Source organism: Halichoeres trimaculatus, unplaced genomic scaffold (genome assembly GCF_033239565.1).
Source record: "Halichoeres trimaculatus isolate MK-OKI-2021-1 unplaced genomic scaffold, fHalTri1.1 fHalTri1_scaffold_6, whole genome shotgun sequence".
Lineage (NCBI taxonomy): Eukaryota > Metazoa > Chordata > Actinopteri > Labriformes > Labridae > Halichoeres > Halichoeres trimaculatus.
The window spans coordinates 34165241-34189714 of NW_027437184.1; the positions used below are offsets into that span (position 1 = coordinate 34165241).

At 41.6% G+C, this 24474-nt stretch overlaps 1 protein-coding gene across 5 annotated transcripts in view; it reads left to right on the plus strand.

The window, feature by feature from the left end:
* Positions 1-24474, plus strand: part of ncor1 (nuclear receptor corepressor 1) — a 101528-nt gene that overhangs the window by 32616 nt on the left and 44438 nt on the right. For all 5 annotated transcript variants that reach the window (XM_074673118.1, XM_074673115.1, XM_074673119.1 and 2 more), the window contains exons 10-16: positions 648-820; positions 3118-3208; positions 3365-3543; positions 3653-3707; positions 4701-4802; positions 21282-21412; positions 23719-24011. In XM_074673118.1, coding sequence (XP_074529219.1) covers positions 648-820; positions 3118-3208; positions 3365-3543; positions 3653-3707; positions 4701-4802; positions 21282-21412; positions 23719-24011 — 1024 coding nt within the window. The remainder of the gene's footprint in view (positions 1-647; positions 821-3117; positions 3209-3364; positions 3544-3652; positions 3708-4700; positions 4803-21281; positions 21413-23718; positions 24012-24474) is intronic.

The following is a 24474-nucleotide window of genomic DNA, read 5'->3' on the forward strand; positions in this document are numbered from 1 at the left end:
TAAATTCATCTAATTAAATCATAAACCGTACATCTAAGAGCAGATTGATGTTTAGCTTTATGTAACTCAATCGTAATGAGCTCTTAAGAGGGTTTTGTAATCAGAATAGTTGCATCAGAACAAACTGTGCCCAAGCTGGGACACGGAATTAGGCAACATGAAAGATAGTCACAAACCCACAACAAACACACCCAGTTCCTGAACAGCGTGTACTCTCTCAACTCTGCGCAACTTTCTGAGGCCTGTTGGGTTTTTCTTGTCATGTAACCTTCAGTGACTTCACTGACAGGTTTATTTGAGAAAGGAAAATGCAACGATGGGCTCATGTTCCCCTTGTCACTGCGAGAAAAAGACATGTCTCAGTCTTTAAATGGTTAGATTTTAACACTTACTCATCACAAACCTGAGAGTTTGTTAAACCTGGTTCATGTGGCATCGCTGTTCTAAGTAACTCAGAAATGATTGATTGGAAGAAAAGATCTGAATCCCCGCTCGGTTGTTGCAGGTTTTTATTTGGGCATATGAAAATAAAACTCCCTCCTGATGCACATACGCCTCGTGGATATTTTGGCAAGACGCCGCGTTGGCTCTGGCTGCGGTGATGGATGCCCGCTCTTACTGTAGCATTTTCCATTCTGTGCACACAGGAGCAGAAGATCTGCCAGCGCTACGACCAGCTGATGGAGGCGTGGGAGAAGAAGGTGGAGCGGATGGAGAACAATCCTCGACGCAAAGCCAAGGAGAGCAGAACACGGGAGTACTATGAAAGGCAGTTCCCTGAGATCCGCAAGCAGAGAGAGCAGCAGGAGCGCTTCCAGAGGTAACAGCCCCCACCTGTGGTCGGCCGTTGGGCTGTGGTGTGACTTTTTTTTAACACAGAAACAGAAACTGCTCTGAAGTACAACAGTTCCTCACAGGGTTGGTTAGACTTTGTTTCCATGCTCATCATCCGAAGCCCTACCGGTTTACAGTGAATGGTAGGGTTTTATTTTTATGAGAAAAGTGAAAAAAACAAAAACAAATATTCACATTTTAGGAGCCGATTTATCCCCCTCAGATGTTTTTAGTTACCAAGTTGAGAGGTTTAAAGTGATACTCCGGGATGGAACAAGTTGGTCCCTATCACAAGGTTAAGGGCAGAAATTATCCCTACAGCAGTGATTTTGTGCAGCAGAAGCCCAGAGCGCACACACCAAACACCCCCTCCCTGCTCCTCTGCTGGTTTCCTCTGCACTCAGACTTTTTACTTGACCAAAAACACAAATAAACGGACTCCCACCGAAAAAATCTGATATCGGTCTGCATTCACGCTTTATTTAGAGAATTTTCAGCGCGTTACTTTCGCACAAAAACACCGCTAAATAAGGCTCTAGTTCTCATCGTGTCTCTTCGTCCTGGCAGACTACCTGCGTTTGTTTATGTCTGGAACACCACGCGTGGACTAATACACTAAGCGGCGAGCGCCTCGTAGCCAGCTGTGGCTCTGCAGCAGAGGTAGCGCCGTTTTACGCCACAATGAGAACTTGAGCCTTATTTAGCGGTGTTTTTGTGTGAAAGTAACGCGCTGAAAATATAAGTAAATATAAGTAAAATATAATTGCTTTGCATCCTGAATAAAGTTTTGTTGAAGAAAGAAAGAAATACAAACATTTATCTGGACCTAACTAACTGGTCATGTGTCCTTCCGCGCAGCGCTAGTGCGCTCCGTCCCCCCTCCTCCTTTCAGCTGTAGGGAATGTAAACAAGCTATGCTTCGGGCTGGTTACAGACATAAATGTTTATATTTACGAAGACTTAATGCACTTAAAAAATATTTTATGTAGCGTACTCTTAAACTGTGGTATTACTTTTTGATTTTAGTTCTTGTAGGCAGAGAAAATAGCCTTTGAATCCGGTACGGTCTCTCCCTTTTAGCGCCTATTTCCTCGTCACCAGCGATTACAATCTGTGTCTCACTGAGGGAGAGGAGACAACTTTCTACTGTATCTAATGTCCTTAGTGGTCGCATAGAGCTCATACAACCCCACTTCAAAAAAACTGAACTGTCCCTTTAACGTCATTAAACTTACATCCTCTGCAAATCTGGCATTACTAGTTAACGCTTCTTTCTAAGAAGGACAGAGGCCATCTGATTGTTTTATTAAGGAGGGATCAAACCTTTATCAAAAAAATTAATCGATCAGACCCGTTAAAGTAGCTTTCAGACATCTCCTCTTATGAATGAAGGAAAGAAGACAAAGTCCACAACAGGCTGAACCATTCACACATCAGACACTCTCATCCATGTTCCCTCTTGAGGCACAAATAACAAAAAAAACTCAAATCTGCACCATCTTCAAACAGCTTCGAAAGCAGCTGTTGCCTGTCTTACTCAGACACGTGATTGTGTTGCAGAAGATTATCTGTTATCTTGTCTTTTCTTTAAGGCTTTTATTCCCAGCACTGTCGACTGTTTCTGCCTGATTCTTGTAAAAGAGCAGATTTATCTGTGAGGCAGTAAACTTTAAGGATCCCCTTCCTTTTTCTCTTTCAGTACACAAGTGTTGTAACTCTACAGCACAGGCCTGAAAGATTAACTTACTGCAGGGGTCTTTTGATGTGTTCATCATGTCCCAAAGCAGCGAACCTCACAGATATTAAAGTTTATGACGGGTGCTCAGCGTCACCTAAACAGAGGAGTTCGGGGGCTTGCTCCGTAGGGAGACACCAGCTTTATGGGTGCCTCTGGGAAGGGTGGGGGACAGGATCAGGGTCCGGCGTCTGGTTCTTCCTGGCGCTGTGTTTTGGTGCTTTCATTGAAATCTCCAAGTAAGAGTTTGCATGTCAGCGCTGTTTATAAAAACTGCCAGAGCGTGAAGGAGGAAGCAAGTAATAACTGGTGGGACAGACTCTTTTATTCAGTAATAATGGGTACAATGATTCTGTTTGTTCGCACAGATTCAAATGTTCCAAAATGAGACTCGTTTGAGCAGCTGGACTCCAGTTTTCTTTGGAAAATACATAAATCCTGTGCATTTTATTTCTCTTTAAAGGAGGGATATTAATTTGAACAGTCTGCAAATTTAATGTGTGGTTTTTAATAGATTTCTTAGAAGCTGTGTCTGTTCTGTTTTACAGGGTTGGACAAAGAGGGACCGGCCTTTCTGCAACAATTGCAAGAAGCGAGCACGAGATCTCTGAAATCATAGACGGCCTCTCTGAGCAGGAGGTGAGTGGGATCTCGGTGCTAAGATCTCAGCTAAAATACATTTAACCAAACACGATCCTGAAGGCAGGGAGCAGATCTGAGAGCAGAGATATGAGGTGTTGGACAAAAGACGCTGTGTTTATTGGTGAAACAAAGGCCACTTCTGCTGTTTGACAGAACAATGAGAAGCAGATGAGGCAGCTGTCTGTCATCCCTCCCATGATGTACGACTCCGAGCAGAGGAGGGTGAAGTTCATCAACATGAATGGCCTGATGGACGACCCCATGAAGGTGTACAAAGCCCGGCAGTTCATGAATGTTTGGACCGAGCACGAAAAGGAGATCTTTAAGGAGAAGTGAGTTTACGTGTGTTTGAGTCTGTGCTGCAGATATCGATCCTGATACCAGCTCAGGCTTTAACCCTTTAATACCTCTGATAGATAAATAACACAACATCTTTTCTAGGTTTGTCCAGCATCCCAAAAACTTTGGCCTGATTGCTTCGTATCTGGAAAGAAAGGTAAAGAGCTGCTTGTGTTTTCATTTGTTTTTGTTTGGGGAGCACTGGGTCCAGATCCACAGAGTCTAATGGTCTTTTAGTGACCCTCATCACCCTCACCTACTCTCCAAACTCTATCTTTTATTCCTGCTCTACCTATGAGGGCTGAAAGCTCACAAAATAAATCATTAAAAATGTCAAATTTTAGAGTAAATAGCAGATTTGATTCAGTTTTTGTCCTGACTTCGATGTAATGCTCACTTCACAAAGTCAGACACTCAGAAGTCTATTTTTAACTTTTGATAGCAAAACCAAACCATCCTGTTAAGCTTATTATTATTCAGTCCTCAGGCCTGTGATGGGATCAGCAGAAGTTCACAGAGCTACTGATTTTCAGCTTTTGTCTGTTACAATCTTTAGTTATAAAACAATTATAAAAGCAGATATTGAATAAATGTTATTAAATATGAAAAAAAAGGAATGATAAACTTATAAATCCCAACTTAAAGTCTCAATGTGGATTTTATTTTATTTAATTAATTTTACTTTTTATTCATTTTTCCCTACCAAAATTACACTTGCTTTTCATTTATATACTTTATTTTATTTTTCTTTTAAATTGCTTTCAAATTTTTTTTTTTAATTTCTACCACATCGTATAACAAGGGTCTAAAAATAACATGTCATACTTGTTTTACTGTTTTTCCTTATTTCTTAAAAATGAATGTAACTTTGTCTAGCTGCAAAACACATTTTAATTTTGCATTGAAGAAAAACTGGAATATTAAAAAAAACAAGTCTCAATGTGGAAACTCTTTAGAGATTCATCCCAAAGCTTCTTTTTAGAATACTTTTTATGTTTGATTTTAAAAGACTAAAGACATGAAAGACACAACAGGAGATTAGATGATGCAAAAGAAAAAAAGAAAAAAGGAAATGTTTCTGCCTGGCAGCAATAATAAATCAGTTCAAGTGTAAGTTTCTGATCCACTAACACGCCGTCTCCTCTTTCAGTGCGTCGCTGACTGCGTCCTGTACTACTACTTGACAAAAAAGAACCACAACTACAAGACGCTGGTGAGACGAAACTATGGCCGACGGAGAGGGCGCAACCAGGTAAATGTCAGACTTTATGACACCTCTGACTGTTTGTTCCTCCTGGGGGTGACATGCTCAGTCTTTTAAGTTCAGATCAGGTTGAAACGTCTCCTCTCGTCTGATGAAATGGTGATAGAGCAGAAGTACTCATAGCCATGGAAACGCCTCTGTCAGGTGACTGTTGGGTGTGAGTACATGCTGAATGTGCAGCATCGGGTTTGTCTCACCCTCTGCCACACCTATTGCGTGTCCTCCTGTCAGTCTGTGTAGCAGATACATGTCTAACAGGTATATCACACATGTGCCACACCTTCTATAGTGTCATGTGCAGACTGTTTGACCTTTTCATGGCTGACACCGTTCACTGGCTATACTGAGTGCAGGGAAGTAGAGTGGCTCTCTAACCCTTATTTTGACTGTCAGGGAGCAGTCACACAGGTCATCTGTACTGTACCCAAGCACGCTTCAGCCTAAAGTCCAGTTCATTCTGCGAGTGTGACAGCAAGTGTACCGTGCTTAGGGGGCTGTGTTGGACCAAAACAACTCAACATAGGTATGCTTACGTGTGTTTCATTGTGCTGACTCTGTAAAACTGCGCCTCATGAAGACAAATGCTTCATGATGAAATCAGTGGGTCATGTGTGGGCCTTAAAGTGATTCTCCAGGATGGAACAAGTTGGGTCCTATCACAAGGTTTAGGGCAGAAATTACCCCTACAGCAGTGTTTTTATGCAGCAAAGGCCCAGGGCGCACACACCAAACACCCCCTCCCTGCTCCTCTGCTGGTTTCCTCTGCACTCGCCAGCTGTGGCTCTGCAGCGGAGGTAGCGCCGTTTTACGACACGATGAGAACTAGAGCCGTATTTAGCTGTGTTTTTGTGTGATAGAAACGCGCTGAAAATTCTCTAAATAAAGCGTGAATGCAGACCGATATCAGATTTTTTCGGTGGGAGTCCGTTTATTTGTGTTTTTGGTCAAGTAAAATATGGCCCCGTCTGAGTGCAGAGGAAACCTGCTGACGAGCAGGGAGGGGGTGTTTGGTGCGAGCGCTCTGGGCTTCTGCTGCACAAAAACACTGCTGTAGGGGTAATTTCTGCCCTAAACCTTGTGATAGGACCCAACTTGTTCCATCCCGGAGTATCACTTTAAGACTTGTTCATATTGCAGAAGCGTGACCGTACCCTCCAGTGGGGAAGCGGTGCTGTGGGGGGCTAGTTTTGGCTCGGTATTATTGGTTTGGTTGACCAGCGTGACCGCGCCCCAAATGTGTGCCCTTACCGAAAAGAGTCCAGTTCCATTGTATCTACAATGATAGATGCAGAGACAAAAAAATGAAATGCTCACTTGTAGTAAAATGCTACTCTGAGGCTCTGATGTAAAGCCTTGTTACTTTTTCAGATCTCCCTTGACTTTGACTTTGTGTCATCCTGGTTGCTTGATATATCACTCACAGAGCTAATTTTGTGAGGTTATTGCTTTTTCTGACATAAAGACAAAGCATGACACTTTACTTGATGCATTCTCCACACAAATACATGCTGGTTGTGTAGATTTTGATCAGTTTTAGGGAAATACACTGAAGACATGAAGAAGACATTGAGGACAATCAGGAAGAGAGGAGACAGGATGATGTCTTTGTGGTAACTGCTGGTCAGTGCTAACAGACAGAGGAAGTGTTTGCTACTTCTGTCAGCATCAGTGTGCCATAACAGGGTGTCCGCTGGGTCTTAAAAAGTATTAAAAGTTGATAAATCGATTGTGATAAAATTAAGGCCCTTAAAAAGTATTAAAAAGTCTTAATCGTAATGTTATGAGGTATTAAATTTTATTGGTATTCAAGCTTTGACTCCAAATGTATCCATGAATATTTATTTTCCTCCTTGCAACTGTTACAAACTAACCTGTCACGCCAGACAGTTCCAGTAATCGTCACAGAAAAAGTCCATCTGGTTCAAAAATGTTTTCAGGGTCTGAACCTTAAAAAATGACCACACCCGGTGATTGGACGATCATTCTGCTCACAGTCATCACAGACCAGCGTGTGTATGTTTTGGAAAAAATTTTTTTTGTTCAAATCACCTTTTTACTGGATACAAGGCAATGAGATAAGGTATTTATCAATACAGTTACGTAGCGCTGTTGTCTGAGATGTGACAACAAGCAAAGTTGTAATTTTGTGAGGCGCGAGCTATATGTATGTTTTTTCTGCAAGTTGGCCTTGAATAACTGCTGTTATTGTTGTGGTAACAGGAATGTCAATTAATCTGCCTTAAGTTTCATCTGTTCTTTTAAGCTTTATTTCTTCTCAGTTTACCTAATCTATGTTAAAATGCAAGCTACAACTGTCAAAGATTGGTTGCTAACAACAGCTTTGAGTCGCGATAAGGTCTTGGGACTTAGTGAAAGGTTTTTTAAAAAAGTCTTAAAAAGGTATTGAATTTAACCTCAGGATTTCAGCAGATACCCTGCATAAGCATCAAACTTTCTGTGTAATTAACGGGGGTGTAACAGTACACAAAAATCACGGTTCAGTACGTACCTTGGTTTTAGGGTCACGGTTCGGTACATTTTCGGTACAGTATGGAACAATGCAAAACCATTTGCTTGTTTAGCATGTTTATTGAACCAAAAACTTTCCATTATACAGCGAGGGGGGAGGCTCTTCAAGCTCCGGTTGGTCGTTAGCAGCAGCCATGATGCACAATTCAGACACAAGCTCCTGTGGCTACGGAAGCTCTTTGATATTCATCTTCTGATTGGCTCACCGTGAGACGTCACGTCCACATGATATGCACATCATCGCAAAGCACGAATCACAGACCACTTTCCTCATGAATATTAAAACGCCTTCCCTGCTCAGCCAATCATAGACGAGTACTCATGTGAATATTAAAGAGCCATGTGCAGCGGCTAACGTAAACTTACCGTACTCATTGGAATACAGCACTGTACCGAACTGAACGGCCTTATGGAGCGGTTCAGCATGGACACATGTACCGTTACACCCCTAGTTTTAACTTGAACAACCAATAAAGTGTGGTGAGTTTTAGGTCTCAGAGCAAAAAGCTACAATGGCTGGCTGTCAGACCTTCCCAGAGGTAAATAAGATCAGTTTCATATGTAAGGATGGGCCGATCACCGATCACCCAAAATCAAGGAAATCTGCACCGAATGATCGGCCAGCCAATTGGTTTAGTGCATGCCTTATCCAAACATTTATAAAACAATATGAAACACTAATATGATCAGTTTGAAATTATTATTAATTCATTTTGGTTACAAAGGTAGAAAAACCTGAAGTTATTAAAATATCATTTTCAGCTTAATCCTCAGATGAAGGAACAGAGAAAGTCAAACTTATACTGGTATCAGATCAGATCAGTATCAGCTGATACCAAAGCTATGGTATCAGTTTTAATATTGGGACCTAAAAAGTTGGACCCATGTGTCTGTAGTTTGGTTGTAGCCAGGCTTGTTTGCAGAGAAAGAGTCTTTCTTTGCTCCATATAAAAGAATAATAGCTTGATTTGACGTGTGCACGGACCTGTGGCGCACAGAGATAATGTTTAGCTTGTTGTGCAGTTTGTGGATCATTCAACAAAAAATAAAGGACGTGGTTTGAGATATGTGCTCCTGATTATGGTGAGAGGCATTCTTCTGTTATCTGACAGTCTGCAGAAACTGGATTTATAGAAAAACTAATCAGCAGATGAATCAGAGGGGATATAATGACGGTTGGCCGCCTTGTTTTAAATCCATTTAAACCACACGCTCACATGATCGTGATTTACCGTTTTATTGGAACAAGATTACGCATATGCTTACTCTCACAGTGGAGACAAGAGGTCAGGCGAGGCAAAGTGGAACTTTGAGGACATTGAGAAACACACACACACACACCGACAGACACACACTATGTTTGCCAATTAGGTGTGTATGTGTGAGCACAGTTCCCATAAAAGCGATCCAGCTCACTTCATTTCTTACTCCTGATGTAAAGCTGATCCAGACCTGACAGAGAAAGAGCTCAAACAGCTGAACTGGTTCATAAAGAATCTGTTGATGCTGAAAAAGAGCGACACTTCTGAAAACATGGTGGTGTAACTGTTGCTTCATCTTCTTCACAAGGCTCCACAGAAATAAGTTTGTCAGCACAAACATAAAGTGGATCCATCTTGTCTTTTGAAGCCTCGTCATTAAACCTGAGCTTTTAATGGATCGTCAGCTGTGGATGTGTTCAGTGTTTTTGAAGGTGGAGCTTTTCCCAGCTCCACACTGGGTGACTTTTGAGGTTAATTTCAGTCGTGGCTGTGGATGTTTTCTATAGTGAGCTTCACTGAAGCCTCTATCCTTACAGGACATTCTGTCTCTGTGTGCATCTGTAGGGGGGACACAGTGGGCTGATTGTGGACTGTTTCTTTTACATAGGAGGAGTAGAAGGTCACGAGAGTTCATGATCACATCTTGAACACAATAATGGCTCTTCTCACTTTACAAAGTGGCTGGTACAGGACTTCATGTGTGACTCTGCTGCAGTGAGCGTCCAGTTTGGCTGAGTTCATAGTGCGGATGGAGCCAACAGCTGTTGAGAGAGGACTGGTTCATTTCTCTGATACAGAGAGCAAAGTAAGTGATGGGGGTGTCTTTTTGGATTGGAAAGGAAGCAGATTTACCAGAGCTCTCTACTAATTCATCACTTTAGTTTGATTCTCCTAAGATTCAGGTGTGAAGCTTGAGCTTTGTCATGACCTCCTCGTGTTGTGAGGAGTAGATGCTGTAATGGAGTTTGAGCTGAGAAAGTTGGAGTCATGGACATCGCAGTACAGATCTATAAAGTCACAGGTAGAGCTGTTCAAAGACAATATCAATCTGGTAAATTTGGGCGCTGTCTTGTTCAGTACACTGGACTATGCATCAGCCCACACCGTGAGATTTACGAGGAGCCGTGTTTTCAAGAGTCGCCTCCGCATCAAAAGAAAAGGACGTTGTATTTTAAGGCAGTTAAAACTGAATAAAGAAATTCAGTGTTGAAAAACTCCATTTATCAAAGATTTACGCTCAGATGGAGCTTCAAAGAACTCTTCTTTTTACTGCGCTCATGTTTCGGTACACGCTGAACCAAACGGCTCAGTTTCAGTTTGTGACTCGTGAGCATTGTTAACTCGAGACTGAACACTACGAGGGGTTCTGAGAAGAACCAAGTCAGATTTACAGCACCCGACAGGCACTCAGCTCCGCCTGTGAGGCTAGGATTGGGTGCTAACAACTAGAGCCCGACCGATATGGGATTTTTGGGGCTGATGCTGATACCGATACTGGGGGCAAAAAAAAGCCGATATCCAATATTTCGGCCGGTATTCAATATATCGGCTGATATATATATAATAAATTCATTGATATACACCGGATATATACTGTATATAATCTCAAATCATTATAATACCTATATAATTCAAGACAGAGACAGAACACTATTAAATTAAAACAAGAAACTTGAATTAAAAAACTGTCAACAGAAGAACTGTAGTGTAAACCAATGATAAATAAAAACAAGCTGTAAACGCAATAATAAATAAAAAAGTCAAACTGTAAACACCTTAAATAAATAAGTCAAACTTTAAACACAGTAAGTATAAAAAAATTACAAATGTAATGACACAATGAGCAACTTAAACAACGTTAAAACGCTCTATTATAGTCTTACATTAGATAATGGTGGACGTATGAATTAACAGTACCATTTATCTCTGTTTATCTCTAAAAAAAAGCAACTAACAGGATGTTAAAACGTCACTCTATAGTCTTACGTTACATAATGGTGGACGAAGGGGGCGGGCACTCAGGCAGTGTGCAGCCCAACACACAAACACACAGGAGAAGGAGTGACAGAATCTCTGTGGAGCAAAATTTTTAATAATCAGCTACATTTTGGCTAATTTTGATTAGTGCGTGCTGTATTGCTCTAACAATAAACAAGAGAAGAAGCCAAGGCCAGCCTGCAAGCTAACATTAGCACTTAGCAGAATTCCTCTTTACAGGGTCTTACCGCTGTTACTTAGGTGACGCCCCCTGAACATGGTAGCCATGATTCATCAATATTGATCCATATATAAGGCGCATCATCGGCTTTTGAGAAAATTGAAGGCTTTTAGGTGCGCCTTATAGTGCAGGAAATACAGTATTTTGTTTAACTTGCCCTTACACTTGCAGCTCAAGTGACCAAACCAAGCACAGAGGTGGAAAGACAAGATGCTCTTAATGTGAGTTGAGTACACAAGCTGTAGAATCTGCGGACTGACTCCAAGACAGCTTAATTTTCTGAGAAGACCAAGTTGCTGTGAGCATTTCTTAAAAATAAAAATAAAATCTGTGTTGTCAGAGAAGCTCAAGTGACGGTCGAGAACTGTCCCAAGACATTAATCGGCCCAGTACTCGCCCTTCTCTAGGAAAATAGATTCTGCGGCTCCAGAATGAATATAATCCAGGTGAAATGAAGCAAAATGGCTCCTTTGGTGGTAAAGGTTATAGACCCCCGTTATTGATGTGTAAACTCATCATGAATCCATGACTCTGTGGTAAAAACAGTAATTCCTTTTGTTTAGGAAATGATCAGGGATTGAAGTGTTGGAGGATCTGACTGAAAAAGAATTAAAGTGTTTCAAAGTTAATTCAACAAGGTCTGGCTGTGAACTGGTTCACTTCAGTCTGAAGGATGTGGACTTCGAGCTCACTTTTAGTGTGAACTTGCACAACTGGATCTATTCCCACGGCCTGATTATTTCTGTTATTCAGATTTGACGGCATGATGAATAAAGTTCCTGAATTGTGAATTCAAAAATTCTGATTTTTTTTTCTCTCCATAACCAAAGCTCAGCCTGAGCTCAGCCTCGTACAGTCATGTCTCCACACAGGATGGCACAGTCACTCTCTGGAGCTTGTTATCAGACTGACATCTGCTCCACTTCACAACCCATGTTTTGAATCTGGTTTGGAGGAGAGAAATGTTTTTGTAGCATCTGAAGCTGCTGGTGTGACTGAGCAACAGCAGAGCGAGAGATTGTAGTGAGTCATTAGAGAGGAGGAGAGAAGGAGGAGGACTGAGTGAGCACCAGCAACAGCAGAGGAATGTAGGGCGAGTGAGTGAAACTAAGAAAAAAAAAAAAACCTCAGTGAGACCGAGTCAGCGCTGGCAGCTTATCCGCTGAGTGTGTGTTGTTTTTTTTTTCATTTTCCATTTCCTCTCTGTGCTGCTCCTCTGAGGGCTTGAGTGAGTTAGGGAGAGATAGAAAAGTCCCCCCCTCTGAAAAAGCTGAGATGGTACAGTCCGGCCATCTGACAGGCCCAAAAAACTCTCTGTGCTGCTGCGAGTGCCAATCAAAGAGGAGTGCTCGCAGGGATTACCTTGGGTGACCCTGCATAGATTAGTGCGTGCATGTGAGATGGACAATTCTTTGGGCGGCTTAAGCGGCCTGATGACACGCTTTCCCGGAATATGTGCGGCCGTGCCGTGGCCCGGCAGCCCTTCTAAGGAGCTCTGCTATGGTGCTGTCCTGCCCCTCTCCTGCTACCGTTACCACTGCTATGGAAGTACCGGAGGGTAAACTCACATTTCCAACACCAGTAAGCTGTGGCTCACAGCAGAGCAAACGCGTTTTTATGACCAGCAAATGAGCTTGCAGGTATGTCGCTCGCTTGTCCCGGCAGTTTAAGCCGTTGAATCCACGCTCGCTCAGTTTATTTCTCCTCTGGCTTCTTGCTTCTCGCTTGTGTTGTACTTTGTGTTGCTTAGACGTTTGGCTTCTTTGACTTCGTCATGACTGGAGTGTTGAAGGCGCTCACACTCAGCTGTTTTCAGGTAGTTTTTCTGGACTTGTGCAGACATGGTTTTAAAGTGAGTGTCAGACTGAGGCTGTGTGGAATGCATGTAAAACTGGATAAAAGCCAAGAGGACACGCAGAAATTAGTGTTAATGTTCTGATTTATCGCAGAATTGACTCTTTGAAGGGGTTAAGGCGGTTCTTCAAACTTTGCAGAATGTGCCGCGGTGTCGACTGAATCTGCTCTAAATGAATATTTGACTTGGCTTTTAAACACTCATGAAAAACTCATAAAGACAACAATCAACTCAGAGCACAGAGTCTGCACACAGCTGAAAACGCACACAGGCTGCTCTCTCCCTCCGTCTGCAGCAGTTATTGGATGTTTTCAGACGTAAAAAGTTCCCTGAAGTCTTTTCTTCCTGTCCTTGTCTCTTCTCAATCTTTGAAAACACAGCATTCATATTTATCTGCCAGCTCTGAGCTCCACCCAAAGAAAACACAAGTCTGCAAAAAAACAGCATCATTTCCAACTGACTCATACTCTGTGATTTAAGTTAAAGTTCCTTTACACTGAGGCACATTTCAATACAGGATTATCTTAACGCTCATTAACATATCTACTAAACGTAATGCACTTCCCAGAGTCTCTGTGATGGATTGATTAATCGATCAAGCTGATTAATTGGTTGCATGTTGTAATATCCGCCGTTGGTTGAACCTGCACTGATGAAATAAAAAAGGATGTCTGCAGACAGTGCAGGCAGTTGAATGTTTAAAACCCCATCTAACAGTTTTTTTCTGTTCCCATGTGACAGCAGATCCAATCTAAGACACCAACAGCTGGTGTTCATTATAAACTTTGGTTCAGTGTTTGAAAAGAGTCCTTTATTATTGCTTCTGACTTAAAAATCAGTCATGATCTTAAACTTAGAGTACAACTTATTTTGAATTGTTTTTTTTTCAAAGTTAAATTAAAATCCATTAAAAGCATAGTAATAGACTACAAATAAATTGAACTCTTATCAAGTATTTTTGTCCTATTTTAAGTAGAGCCTGACTGATATGGGATATTGGGACCGATGCCGATACTGGGGGCAAAAAAAAAAGCCGATATCAACCGATATCTATTTTATCAGCTGATAAATATACAATAAATTCATTGATATACACAGGATATATATTGCATATGAACACAAATTATTATAACACCCATATGATTCAAGACAGAGACAGAACACTATTAAATTAAAGAAGTCAAACTTCAAACACAGTAGGTAGAAAAAAAAGTCAAACTGTAAACACACAAAGAGCAACTGACACAACGTTAAAACGCTGTATTATAGTCTTACATTAGATAATGGTGGATGTGTGAAATAACAGTACCATTTATCTCTGTTTATCTCTCAAAAAAGCAACTAACTCGACGTTAAAACGCCGTTCTTAAGTCTTCCATTACATAATGGCTGGACGGAGGGGGCGGGCACTCGGGCAGTGTGCAGCCCAACACACAGACACAGATGAGCAGGAGTGACAGAATCTCCGTGGAGCAAAAATTTTTTTAAATCAGCTACGTTTTGGCCGATGTTGATTAATCGGTGACAGGCATAATCGGCCTGATTAATCAGCCCGACCAATTAATCGGTCAGGCTCTAATTTTAAGTTAAAATGTCTTATTTAACTCAATATGAACCACTTTTAACTTATCAGTCTAGAAAAATGTCTTGTTTCAAATTGTTAAAAGACATAAATGGGGGCTGAATTGCTGGAAGATAGTTCAAAAATTCTGCGACAGAATAAGAAAAATTTACAAGAAAATTTGCTTAAAACTAGAATTATGTCTAATACAAGTAACTTTCCTCTTGTTCCATTGGTGGATTTTTTTAAACTCGTAACATGCAGGTCAGATGGATATTTTGTCTTTAAATAACTTGAAACAAGATATGTTTTTTCTGGACCATTCACCAGGTGGATGTGGCTCATATTAAGTCTAAAAAGACATTTTTACTGAAAAATACCGCGAAAACACTGGACAAGTAGGGGTGCACCGATCACAATTTTCTGGCCAATCACGGATCTTCAAAAAGCCTGACCTGCCGATACTGATTTTTATTTTTTTTGTAACTGACAGCATATACCTTTAATATTCCAGTCTTATTTTATTGAATATCATTGAACAATACCTGTAAAACAAAAGAATCTTTATGTTTTAACTTAAACAACCATTAAAGTGTCTTAAATTTAGGTCTCAGAGCAAAAAGCAACAGTGGCTGGCTGTTAGACTTTCCCAGAGGTATATAAGATCAGTTTCATTTGTAAGGATGAGCCGATCACTGATTCCCCAAAATCAAGGATAATGGCACCAATCGATCGGTGCATGTCGATGGACAAGATTTCAGTTTTTTGGGTGTAGTTAAGGTAACCATGAATACCATGAATAGTAGTTTGTTAGTTGCATGGAGCTTTAAACACAGTGGAACCTCGACTTATGAGTGTCCCAACTAAATAGCAAGGTCTTCAAGATACAAACCCTCTCTTGGTGGAGTTGAGTGCTTCAGATTCCCCACCGCCAGTGCAGTGAGCCCCAAAGTGGACGCCACAACATCCCCCCAGCATCCCGCATCTCACTTGCTCACCTATAGCAGTTGGCTCTGAGTGGACGCATCAATGTAGAACTCAAATTTTGCAGTTTGCAGCAGTTATTTTGCAAAACCTTTAGACTTTATTCAAAAGAAACAACTATAAAAAGTTGCAATGATGTGCGATGGCACTGTTTAATGACTCTTGCCTAATTAATTTCAGAAGCTTTGCGACAAGCAGGATGAAACAGAGCTCATTGGTCAGGTTTTTATGGAAAACAGCTGTAGATGAAAGTGAGGAGATTGGTGAAAATGGCAAAAATCTGCAAATCTTTCACCTCCACCAGCATCTTCAAGTTGTCTTCAAGTACACTTTTTTTATTTAATACATACACCAAAAGGAAATGAGATGTTATTAAGGGGTCCGGAACAGACTAATAGTGTTTCAATTCATTTCAATGGGAAAAAATGATTTGACATGTGAATAATTTGAGTTATGAGCTGGGTCACAGAACAAATTGAGCTTGTAAGTCAAAGCATCGCTGTATTATATAATGATTGAATCAACAAACGCTATAAATTCTGCTCTTTAATTATCCTCATCAGCTGTTAATAAACTGATGTTAGTCAACCACTGATCCAGTCTGAGACATGTTTGTTCTGATCAGTTTTCAAACCTGTAGGACCTTCAGCTGACCACTCAGCAAAACATTTCAGATTTCTTTCCAAAGGAGACGTTCTGGCTCTTGACCCAGGCCAGAAGTCGGCAGTCCACCTCTTCATCTGTTTCTGGTCATTTGAGGACACCCAAACAAAACGCTGCTGAGGATCAAAGGCAGGAATCATGTTCAGCTGCTGTTGCTGCAGAATGGAAAGAGGTTTTTAGCACAACGGTCCCTGCATTCTGGTTTCATTTTATGCTAAACAAAAAACTCCAGTGACCTCAGCCCACTTCACACTTTCCTCAGCAGATGTCCAGGTGATGTGTTTGTAACATTATTCCAACCTTTTTACAAGTCAAACAGTGTCAAATGTTATGGCAACTGCTTGATGAAGTGTTTTAAATACTTTTGGTAAAACTAACACAGAGACACATTATCGAACTGAAAAAGAGAGAAGTGTGTGAACACATCACAAAGAAAGGTCTTTGTGAAGTGGCAGAAAGTTAATCCAGCAGCTCACTTGATCTCATTGGTTTATAGCTTCACTTTTCTGCTGCAGAGCTCACAGTTACCACGGTAACTGTGGCCAATGCTGTAAATTTTCGCCCTGTTTTTTTTGTCCAGGCTTTTTTGACAGAAAATGTTCCAACAAGAGCTTTTAGAGTTAATGTGTCTGTCTCACTGATGGTGGTTTTATCTTTTTAGATGTAAAGCAAAGCTTCTTCCACCTCTTGGATCGATGCTGATAAACTGATCTTAACATCTGCTTCCTGTTCTTTCCTGTATTTCAGCTGAATGCGGGTCATGAGACCACACTTCAAAGTTATTTTGTTAGGAGCAGTAGCTGTAATGAGACGCTTCAGAACAGTTTCTGCATCATAATAACGGAGCAGACTTTTAATTTCCTCTCTTGCTCCGCGAGAAGCCAGAGTGAGAGATTCCTTTGCTGGCCCCAGTCCTGTGGTAGGAAAAGGAAGATTGACTTGTGGCTCTGTCATTTCCTAAATCAAACAGCTCTCGTGAATCAGCAAAAGAGAGGAGAAATTAAAACTCTTAAAATATTCAAGCCAGGTCAGGCAAAAAGCTTCATCTGAAAAACACTGAAGAGCCACAGAACCACAGGGCCTCGTAGGCTCCTGGAGAACATGTGTGAGGCTCTTTACACCGTGTGGGAGGACAGGCGGGACTGCCATCGCTCTCTGACCGGCTCCAAATCAAACACGGGCTGTGTTCACCAACCAGTACATCATGTAAAACTAAAACAACCCCCAAAACAGAAGAGTGTCCTCCTCAACAACTCCCTCAAACCCTCTTCACTGGAGGCAGGAAGTGAGTGTGAAACTGTATCTTCTGCATACGTCACCGTGCAGTCAGAGCTGTCACTCTGCAGGGCTTTCCTCGGAGCACCAAACAACGTCTGTATCACCACACTGTGCTGCAGACCACACTGAGGCTCGGAGCTCGTCTTGTGTCTCTCCATTAAAATTTGAAAAGAGGAAGTCAGCTCAACCCAAGTCAACCTTTGCAGCCAGGGAAGCACCTCATTTTCCCTTTGCTGACGGATACGCTCTGAGCCATCAGCAGAGCAGGGATTGCAGCTGCTTGGGCTCAACTCCCAAATAACATTTTAAAAGCCCTGAAACTTTTAGGCTAGTGAGGAACGTTTGCATATCATGTCACATTTTGAGTAATATTACTGCTTAGTGGTAGCTGGCACATTAGCAAAAGTATTTGTAGGCTGTGTTTGTATTAAAGAGTTCATATCTATTACTTTAGATCTGAAACTTTAAAGTAGAAATGTGTTCTTTTGTTCCTGACTATTTAAAATTGCAGGGTCTTTGTTTTATTATAATGATTGTCTTGATTTTATTTGGGCCACAAAAAGTCTTTGAAGGCCCTGTGAGGGCTCAAGAAGTGATCTTGATATTGTCAGGACACACAGTGGTTCAGGGGTTAGCGCTGCTGCCTCATAGCAACAAGGTCATCAGTTCGAATCCCGATTCAGGGAGGGTGGGTCTTTCTTTGTGGAGTTAGCATGGTCTCTGGCTTCTTCCTACAGTCCAAAAACATGCTCATCAGGTTGACTGACTGGAGACCAGTCCAGGATGTACCCCACCCCTTGCCCTAAGACAGACGGGATAGACTTGAGGCACCCACAACCCTAAACAGGATAAGTGGTAGAGGAAGGATGGATTCAATAGTCTCACTTTTATAGATGTGCCAGTTCATGATCCTTGATTTAGAATGAGATTGTCAGTGCAAAGTTTAGTTATTTCGTTTATTTATTCATTTATTTCTTTGAATCGTCTCTTTATTTGGAGCCAACAGGGACATTCAACAGTACAGCAACAATTGTTTAGGTAAAAAAAAATGTCTTTCCAGTTTTGTAAAGCTACGTTTCCACCAAGCAGTCCAGTTTGGTTCAGTACGGTTTGGGACGGTTTGGTACAGTTAAGCCTGATCCTGTTTGCGTTTCCACAGCAAACTTCCCTCTCGTGGTAGGGGGTGTGTAAGTCGGAGCCGCAGTTTGTAAATAATAGCATGACGAAAAAGAAAAACGTGACGCAGTAAACAAAGAGCATAGATGGAAGACATGTAGCATTTCGTCCTCTCTGTGGTTGGCATGTAGCTCTTTGTTATAAAGTTCAATCAAGCTTTGTTTCAGAGAAGTCTGTGTGCCACCAGGAGAAATACAGCCACTGTCGAGGGTAAGTGATGATTCTTTTGACCAATCAGCGGTCTGCAGTGTTGTAGCTCCACCTTCCAAGAGCCGATTGGTCCAGTCTGGCACCCCTAGGGAAGGGTCCTAAAAAGTGGGACGGCTCGTCTCAGTTATTCGGGCATCTGTTCTGGGATAAGTCAGTGGAAACCCCACAAAATGTGCGCTGTACCAAGACAAACCAAACCGCTTTGCTTGGTGGAAATGCAGCTCGTATGAGTCAAGAAAAAAAACCTCCGTCATCCTGGAATGTGAGTCCAAATAAAGTAAGGTCATTGACCATGGATCAGGTTTTATTTGTCCACTGTAGTGTCCACTCTTCTCTCAAATTTGGTTATTTCTAAATGCTAATTCTCACTGTTTGTGGACTGCTCAGGTTTTCTCCCAGAAGAACATAAAACTATTTATGGCACGTGGACCAGAAAACACTGGCTGACAAAGTTTAAGCATTGAGATGCAAGATCTGTTTTTTTTCTTGAAGGAAGGGATTTTTTCTTTTGTAGTGATGGACTGGAGCAGGACTGTCGAACTGAAAAGGACAGAAGAGAACAAAAGAAAGATAAACAGGAGAGTGATAGAGCACGAGCTAAAGGCTAACACAGGGGCTAAACTGTTTGTGCTAATGTTGATCCCAACCCACAGTCAGCAGTTATTCTGCAGTGGTCTGTTCAAACTTGTGAGTCTGTCAATAAAATGAAGAGTGAGGTTACGTTAGCTCTGATTGGTAGATGACTGGCAGGACATAACCAGGATTCACTGCATGTTTTACGTCACAGACACTTCTCAGAGCATCGGGCACATAGTCTGTTCACCGTCTGTACACTTAACTACAAACTGAGTTTACAAAGTTCGACTGTTGTCACCTTTCAAACAACAGATAAACACATTACCTTGTCGCCTTGCATCCTGGGAAAAGTTGTCTTTTACAAAGAAAAATAGAGTTAAAAAGGAGATCTACTTTCTAAAACAAACACACTTTGGTAAGAGTCACGTCTTTACAACAGTGGGTGATGGTGCTCATGGGAAACGGAGTCTTTATCCAGGAAAAACACTTTTCAGTCTGGCCAAAGGTATCACTGCAATCAATGCCAAACAGATGGTCGTCACAGAGCCTTTAAAAGTCTTGAATCTAATTTTAAATAGTATACAGCTAGCCTGCTGTGTGACACTCCCAGATTTAACTTGTGAGCATCAAACTCTGACGTCAGCCCGTGAATCTGAATTTTCAGCGTTTCAGGATTTTTGGTGCGGTTAAATTAAGGGTTATGAATGACGGCCTTTGCACTGAACTGTATCTGGGGTACAGTTACGATAGCATCACATTCTTCCAAATACCACTGATTTGATTCTGCTGGTCATGCAGTTCCACTCCTTAAAGGCAAAATCCCCTCGATTAATGACTCTTTTATTAAAATGAGCCAGAGCACCCATGCCACTGAACGCAGAGCTAGCTTCCCCTGCACGATACGGCAGCCAGACCCCTTGTGAGCAAAACCACGATGCTGTAAAAAAAAAAAACAGACGACCACAGCCCTGTTTTTCTTTTCTCATACCCCTGTCTTGTCTCTCTTTGCCTCAGTCTGTATCTTTCGCCTTCACCGTTGAGTGGAGCACATTCCTTGGCCCCATCTGGTACCAGCATGGGATGTTTGGCTTGGCATAGCCAGACTTGTTCCAGCACAGCACTTTCATGGAGCAGGCAGAAGGACGCTTTCTGTGGTTACTGCGCCTGCACTGATGAAAAAGAATGTTGCTGTGTCCCCGATCGCTGTATCAGACCTTTCACTCAAGATCAGCTCTCAACAGTGACTTCACTCCATACGTACGAGATATCCCTCTAAACTCAACCCTCATTTTCAGATGAGACTGTCCTCCTGCCCTGGGTTTCATGTTGACATGTGGCAGAGTGATATGAAGTTTGTAATGAGTCTCTCTGTCAGACCTTTTCTCTCTGTGAGTGATGACAACAAATGAGGAAGCATTAAGTAGATTTTGTTTTGGTCTCTTCAAATTTGGCACATGCAGGAAAGCCTGGGGATCATGTAATAGATCGATCTTTCCCTTGTTTTCTTTGGTTCAACATTTTGTCTCTGCGTTCTTGTCTTTTGCAGTCCATCAAAGCTGTGAATTTTGAAGTTTGTGAGTCTAAGATCCGCTCTGCAGCATTCATATCCGTTGTTCACCTTCCTTACTCCGTCTGCTATCAAACTGAATAATTAAGCGGACTTCTTTGGCCCATATTCAGCCCTGCAGTTTTAGATGGTCCTCTGGGCTCACAGGGCCAATTCAAGAACTGTGATACCATTAAAAGACGTCTGTTCCTTGATAGCAGGCAGGAAAACTGGAGCAGGAAGTGTGTAAAAATGTCAGGAGCCGTGTAGTAACAGTCGGCTGTGAGGCAGGAAAAAAGCCCCATGAAGGAGTCGTTTTTTGTTTTTTTTTTAATCAAAGCAGAACAAGATCAGACTGGTGCATGGTGGTTTTGGGAGAACACAAAGGAAAGTTTGTGGTTTGAGGACCTTTGAAATGTATTCCTCGGTTGGTTTTTACATCTGATTAGAGGCACCGATATCTCTTTGTGCTGTAAGGTATTCTTAGCCGTGCTTTTTCCATCACCGCCCACTTACAGCTCACTAAATCACTTTCTCTAACACACATTGACCATTTTTCTACATATGACAGAGAAAAAATTGAATGTTTTGTTTGTTTTTTGTCTCCAGCAAATCACACGTCCCTCACAAGAAGACAAGTCAGAGGACAAAAACGAAGAGGACAAATCCGAGAAATCTGAGAAAAAAGAGGACGAAGAAAAGAAGGACGAGGAAGAGAAAGATGAAAAGGAGGATACGAGGTGAGTGTTGAATCTTGTCTGGGTGTCACTCCAGGTCATCGGACCCTGCAGGCAAACGTCTCCCTCCAACACGAGTCAGGGAGAGCTCTGTGAGAAGGTTCATAAGTCAAACATAGCTCATCCTTTCTCAATGCTGCCTTTATATTTTCCTTATGCTCATATTTCTAAGATGTGCTCACTCTGAAAACCTAAATAATATTTATTTCACGCAGAGTACAGGAGTGCCCCACAGCTACAGATGCAGTAATCCTCTGACTAACAAACAAGAGACAGGACCGAGGACTGTCCTGGTGATGAACCGCTGCTTTTCAAACTGCAGCAGGAAACCCAGAGAGATGAAAGAGCTAGCTTAGCATTCAGTCCTCACGTTAATGACAATGACTTTAACACATTCGAAATATAACATAGTCCCATCAAGGCTCCAGTGGACCTGTCTGAGTGTGAGGGACGTCATCAGATACTGAGAGACTTCGGTGTGTCAACACTTAGTCAGAAAATCTCTTGTTTTTCTTTCATCTGTCTGTCCTTGTTTCTGTACTTTTTTGTAGTCTTTGCTTTCTCTTTTTTTCTTTTTTTCTTTCTTTCTTTCTTTCTTTCTTTCTTTCTTTCTTTGTTTGTCTTGTCTTGTCTTTGCTCTAGTCCATTTTTCATTTTTTTCAGTCTTTATTTTCTCCTTTCTTTTTCTCTTTATCACTTCTATCATATTTTGTTTCTTTCTTTTCTATTTTCTTTCTTTTGTCTGTTCTTTCACCAGTTCTTCCTTTCACTCTGTCACACTTTCTGCCTTCCTTTAATTTAATTTAACTTTAGATCTCTCATTTTTCTCCCAGACGGCTCAGTGGTGCTATCAGACTTGATGTTTTTAGAGTTTAAGGACACGGTCACACTGGCAAACCGTGCCGTGCTTAAGCATGCTTCTGCCCTTAAGCACGTTTCAAATGGCCAGTGTGACCGCAACCATGCCGTGCTTTGGCACGCTTTGGAGAGGTGGGCTTTAGCACGGTTTACTTCATGCACGAGCACAAGCTCCGGTTGGTCATTAGCAGCAGCCATGATGTACAATTCAGACACAAGCTCCTGTGGCTACGGAAGCTCTTTGATATTCATCTTCTGATTGACTCACCGTGAGACGTCACGTCCACATGATATGCACATGATCGCAAAGCACGACTCACAGACCACTTTCCTCATGAATATTAAAACACCTTCCCTGCTCAGCCAATCATAGATGAGTACTCAGGTGAATATTAAAGAGCCATGTGCAGTGGCTAATGTAAACTTACTGTACTTGTTCGAATACAGCACTGTACCAAACCGAACGGCCTTATGGAGCGGTTCGGCAATACATGTACTGTTACACCCCTAAAACTAAGGTATAAATAACCTCTGACACTGAAGAAGTTCTTTTCATTGTATTAAATATATCTTTACTTGCCTACAGGTTTTGAATATAAAAACATATGATTAATCCTCACCTGTGTATTAATGTTTATATTGCATGAAACATTCGCCACGTTTCTTCTGGGGAAAAAAGGAATGCTCACAACCCTGAAAAGTTAAAAAATGAAAAACTGGTCTGAAATGACAGTGATTTGAGGTGGTACATCCCCTCAAAATAAACCACGTCTTAATTTGCCTCATGAAATCATTATTCATACCAAACACACAGTAGAAGTTAAAAGTTGTGGTTAAATAATTTATCTTCAGTATTTTCGGCTGATTCCTCTCTCCTCCTGGTTACTCTGTATGTGCTGCACAGATCTATGTGTGTAACAGCTCTCACTGTTTATCCATCTTAAGATGAAGTTTACGTTTTGTATTTGCTCCCTTCAGGTCAATCAGTGAACGTTCTGTCATACAAAAAAAGCTTTTTGTAATTGATCGGGATTAAAGATTGAAACAGTGCAGACGTGTATTAGACTAAACAGGAGAGACAGCAGAAACTGTTTAAGCTTCAGAAAAACACTTTTCAGTCTATGATAACTTTATTATGTATAGTTTCATCTCCGCTGTATTAAACTGTGTCATCACACGTCATATTTTTTCAGTTTAGGACTCGTACTCAAGCTGGTGCTGGAGTTCATAGTTTAGGGATGATGTGGTTTAAAGAAAGATTTTTTGGCATAAGAAAACATGCTAATTGTCAATAAATCTGTCCAGCCTGGGTGTAAACAAACTTGTTGGTCTCTCTTGTGTGTTTGGATGTGAAGGAATAGATTGGACAAAAAGTTAACTGCTGAGTCAAAAGGAAACCTATACTCCCTGTACCATCTCTGAATCTGTGTTTTCCCACTCAAAAACCACAGGGACATTGGCAAGGACAAAGAAAAGTGTGACGGTGGGGAGGACGAGGACGGGAAGGAGCAGAACACGCCGCGTGGCAGGAAGACTGCCAACAGCCAGGGCCGCCGTAAGGGAAGGATCACCACACGCTCCATGGCCAATGAAGCTGCATCTGTGGCAGCTGAGGAAGCTCCTCCCTCTGCCCCCGAGCCCGCCCTGCCTGATCCTCCACAGCTCCCCAAACAGGATCCACAGAAGGCCTTAAAGGAGCCTGCAAAACCACAGACTCCAACAGCTTCCATGGATGCCAACAAAGGTGAATGTCTGTGGGGATGCCCGTGGAGCTTCTTGATACCTCTTACGATAAAGAACCGTACTTACTAACACAGAGCTGAGGGACAGTGAGGTATCAGAAATGAAACTCCTCCCTAAACCTTTGCAGTGCCTGTATGGTTTAAGCTGAGGGACTATCAATCAATCAATCAATCAATCAAACTTGTTTTAATTTGTAAAAACTTAATTTGTAAAGCACTTTTCATACAGGATTTTGTAATACAAAGTGCTTCACATGAGAAAAAGATAAAATGAAATAATAAGTGGAATAAAAAGCAGAAATTGCGAAATTACATAAAATGAAAACATGAGACCCCCAACCCCCCCCTCCCCCCCCAAACCATATTCAACATACACACTCACTTACTCAAACACATGAAGACATGAAAAGGAAATTCTGACAGAGAGCAGAATAAGAGGACTGAGGAAACGCCATCTTGTATTAA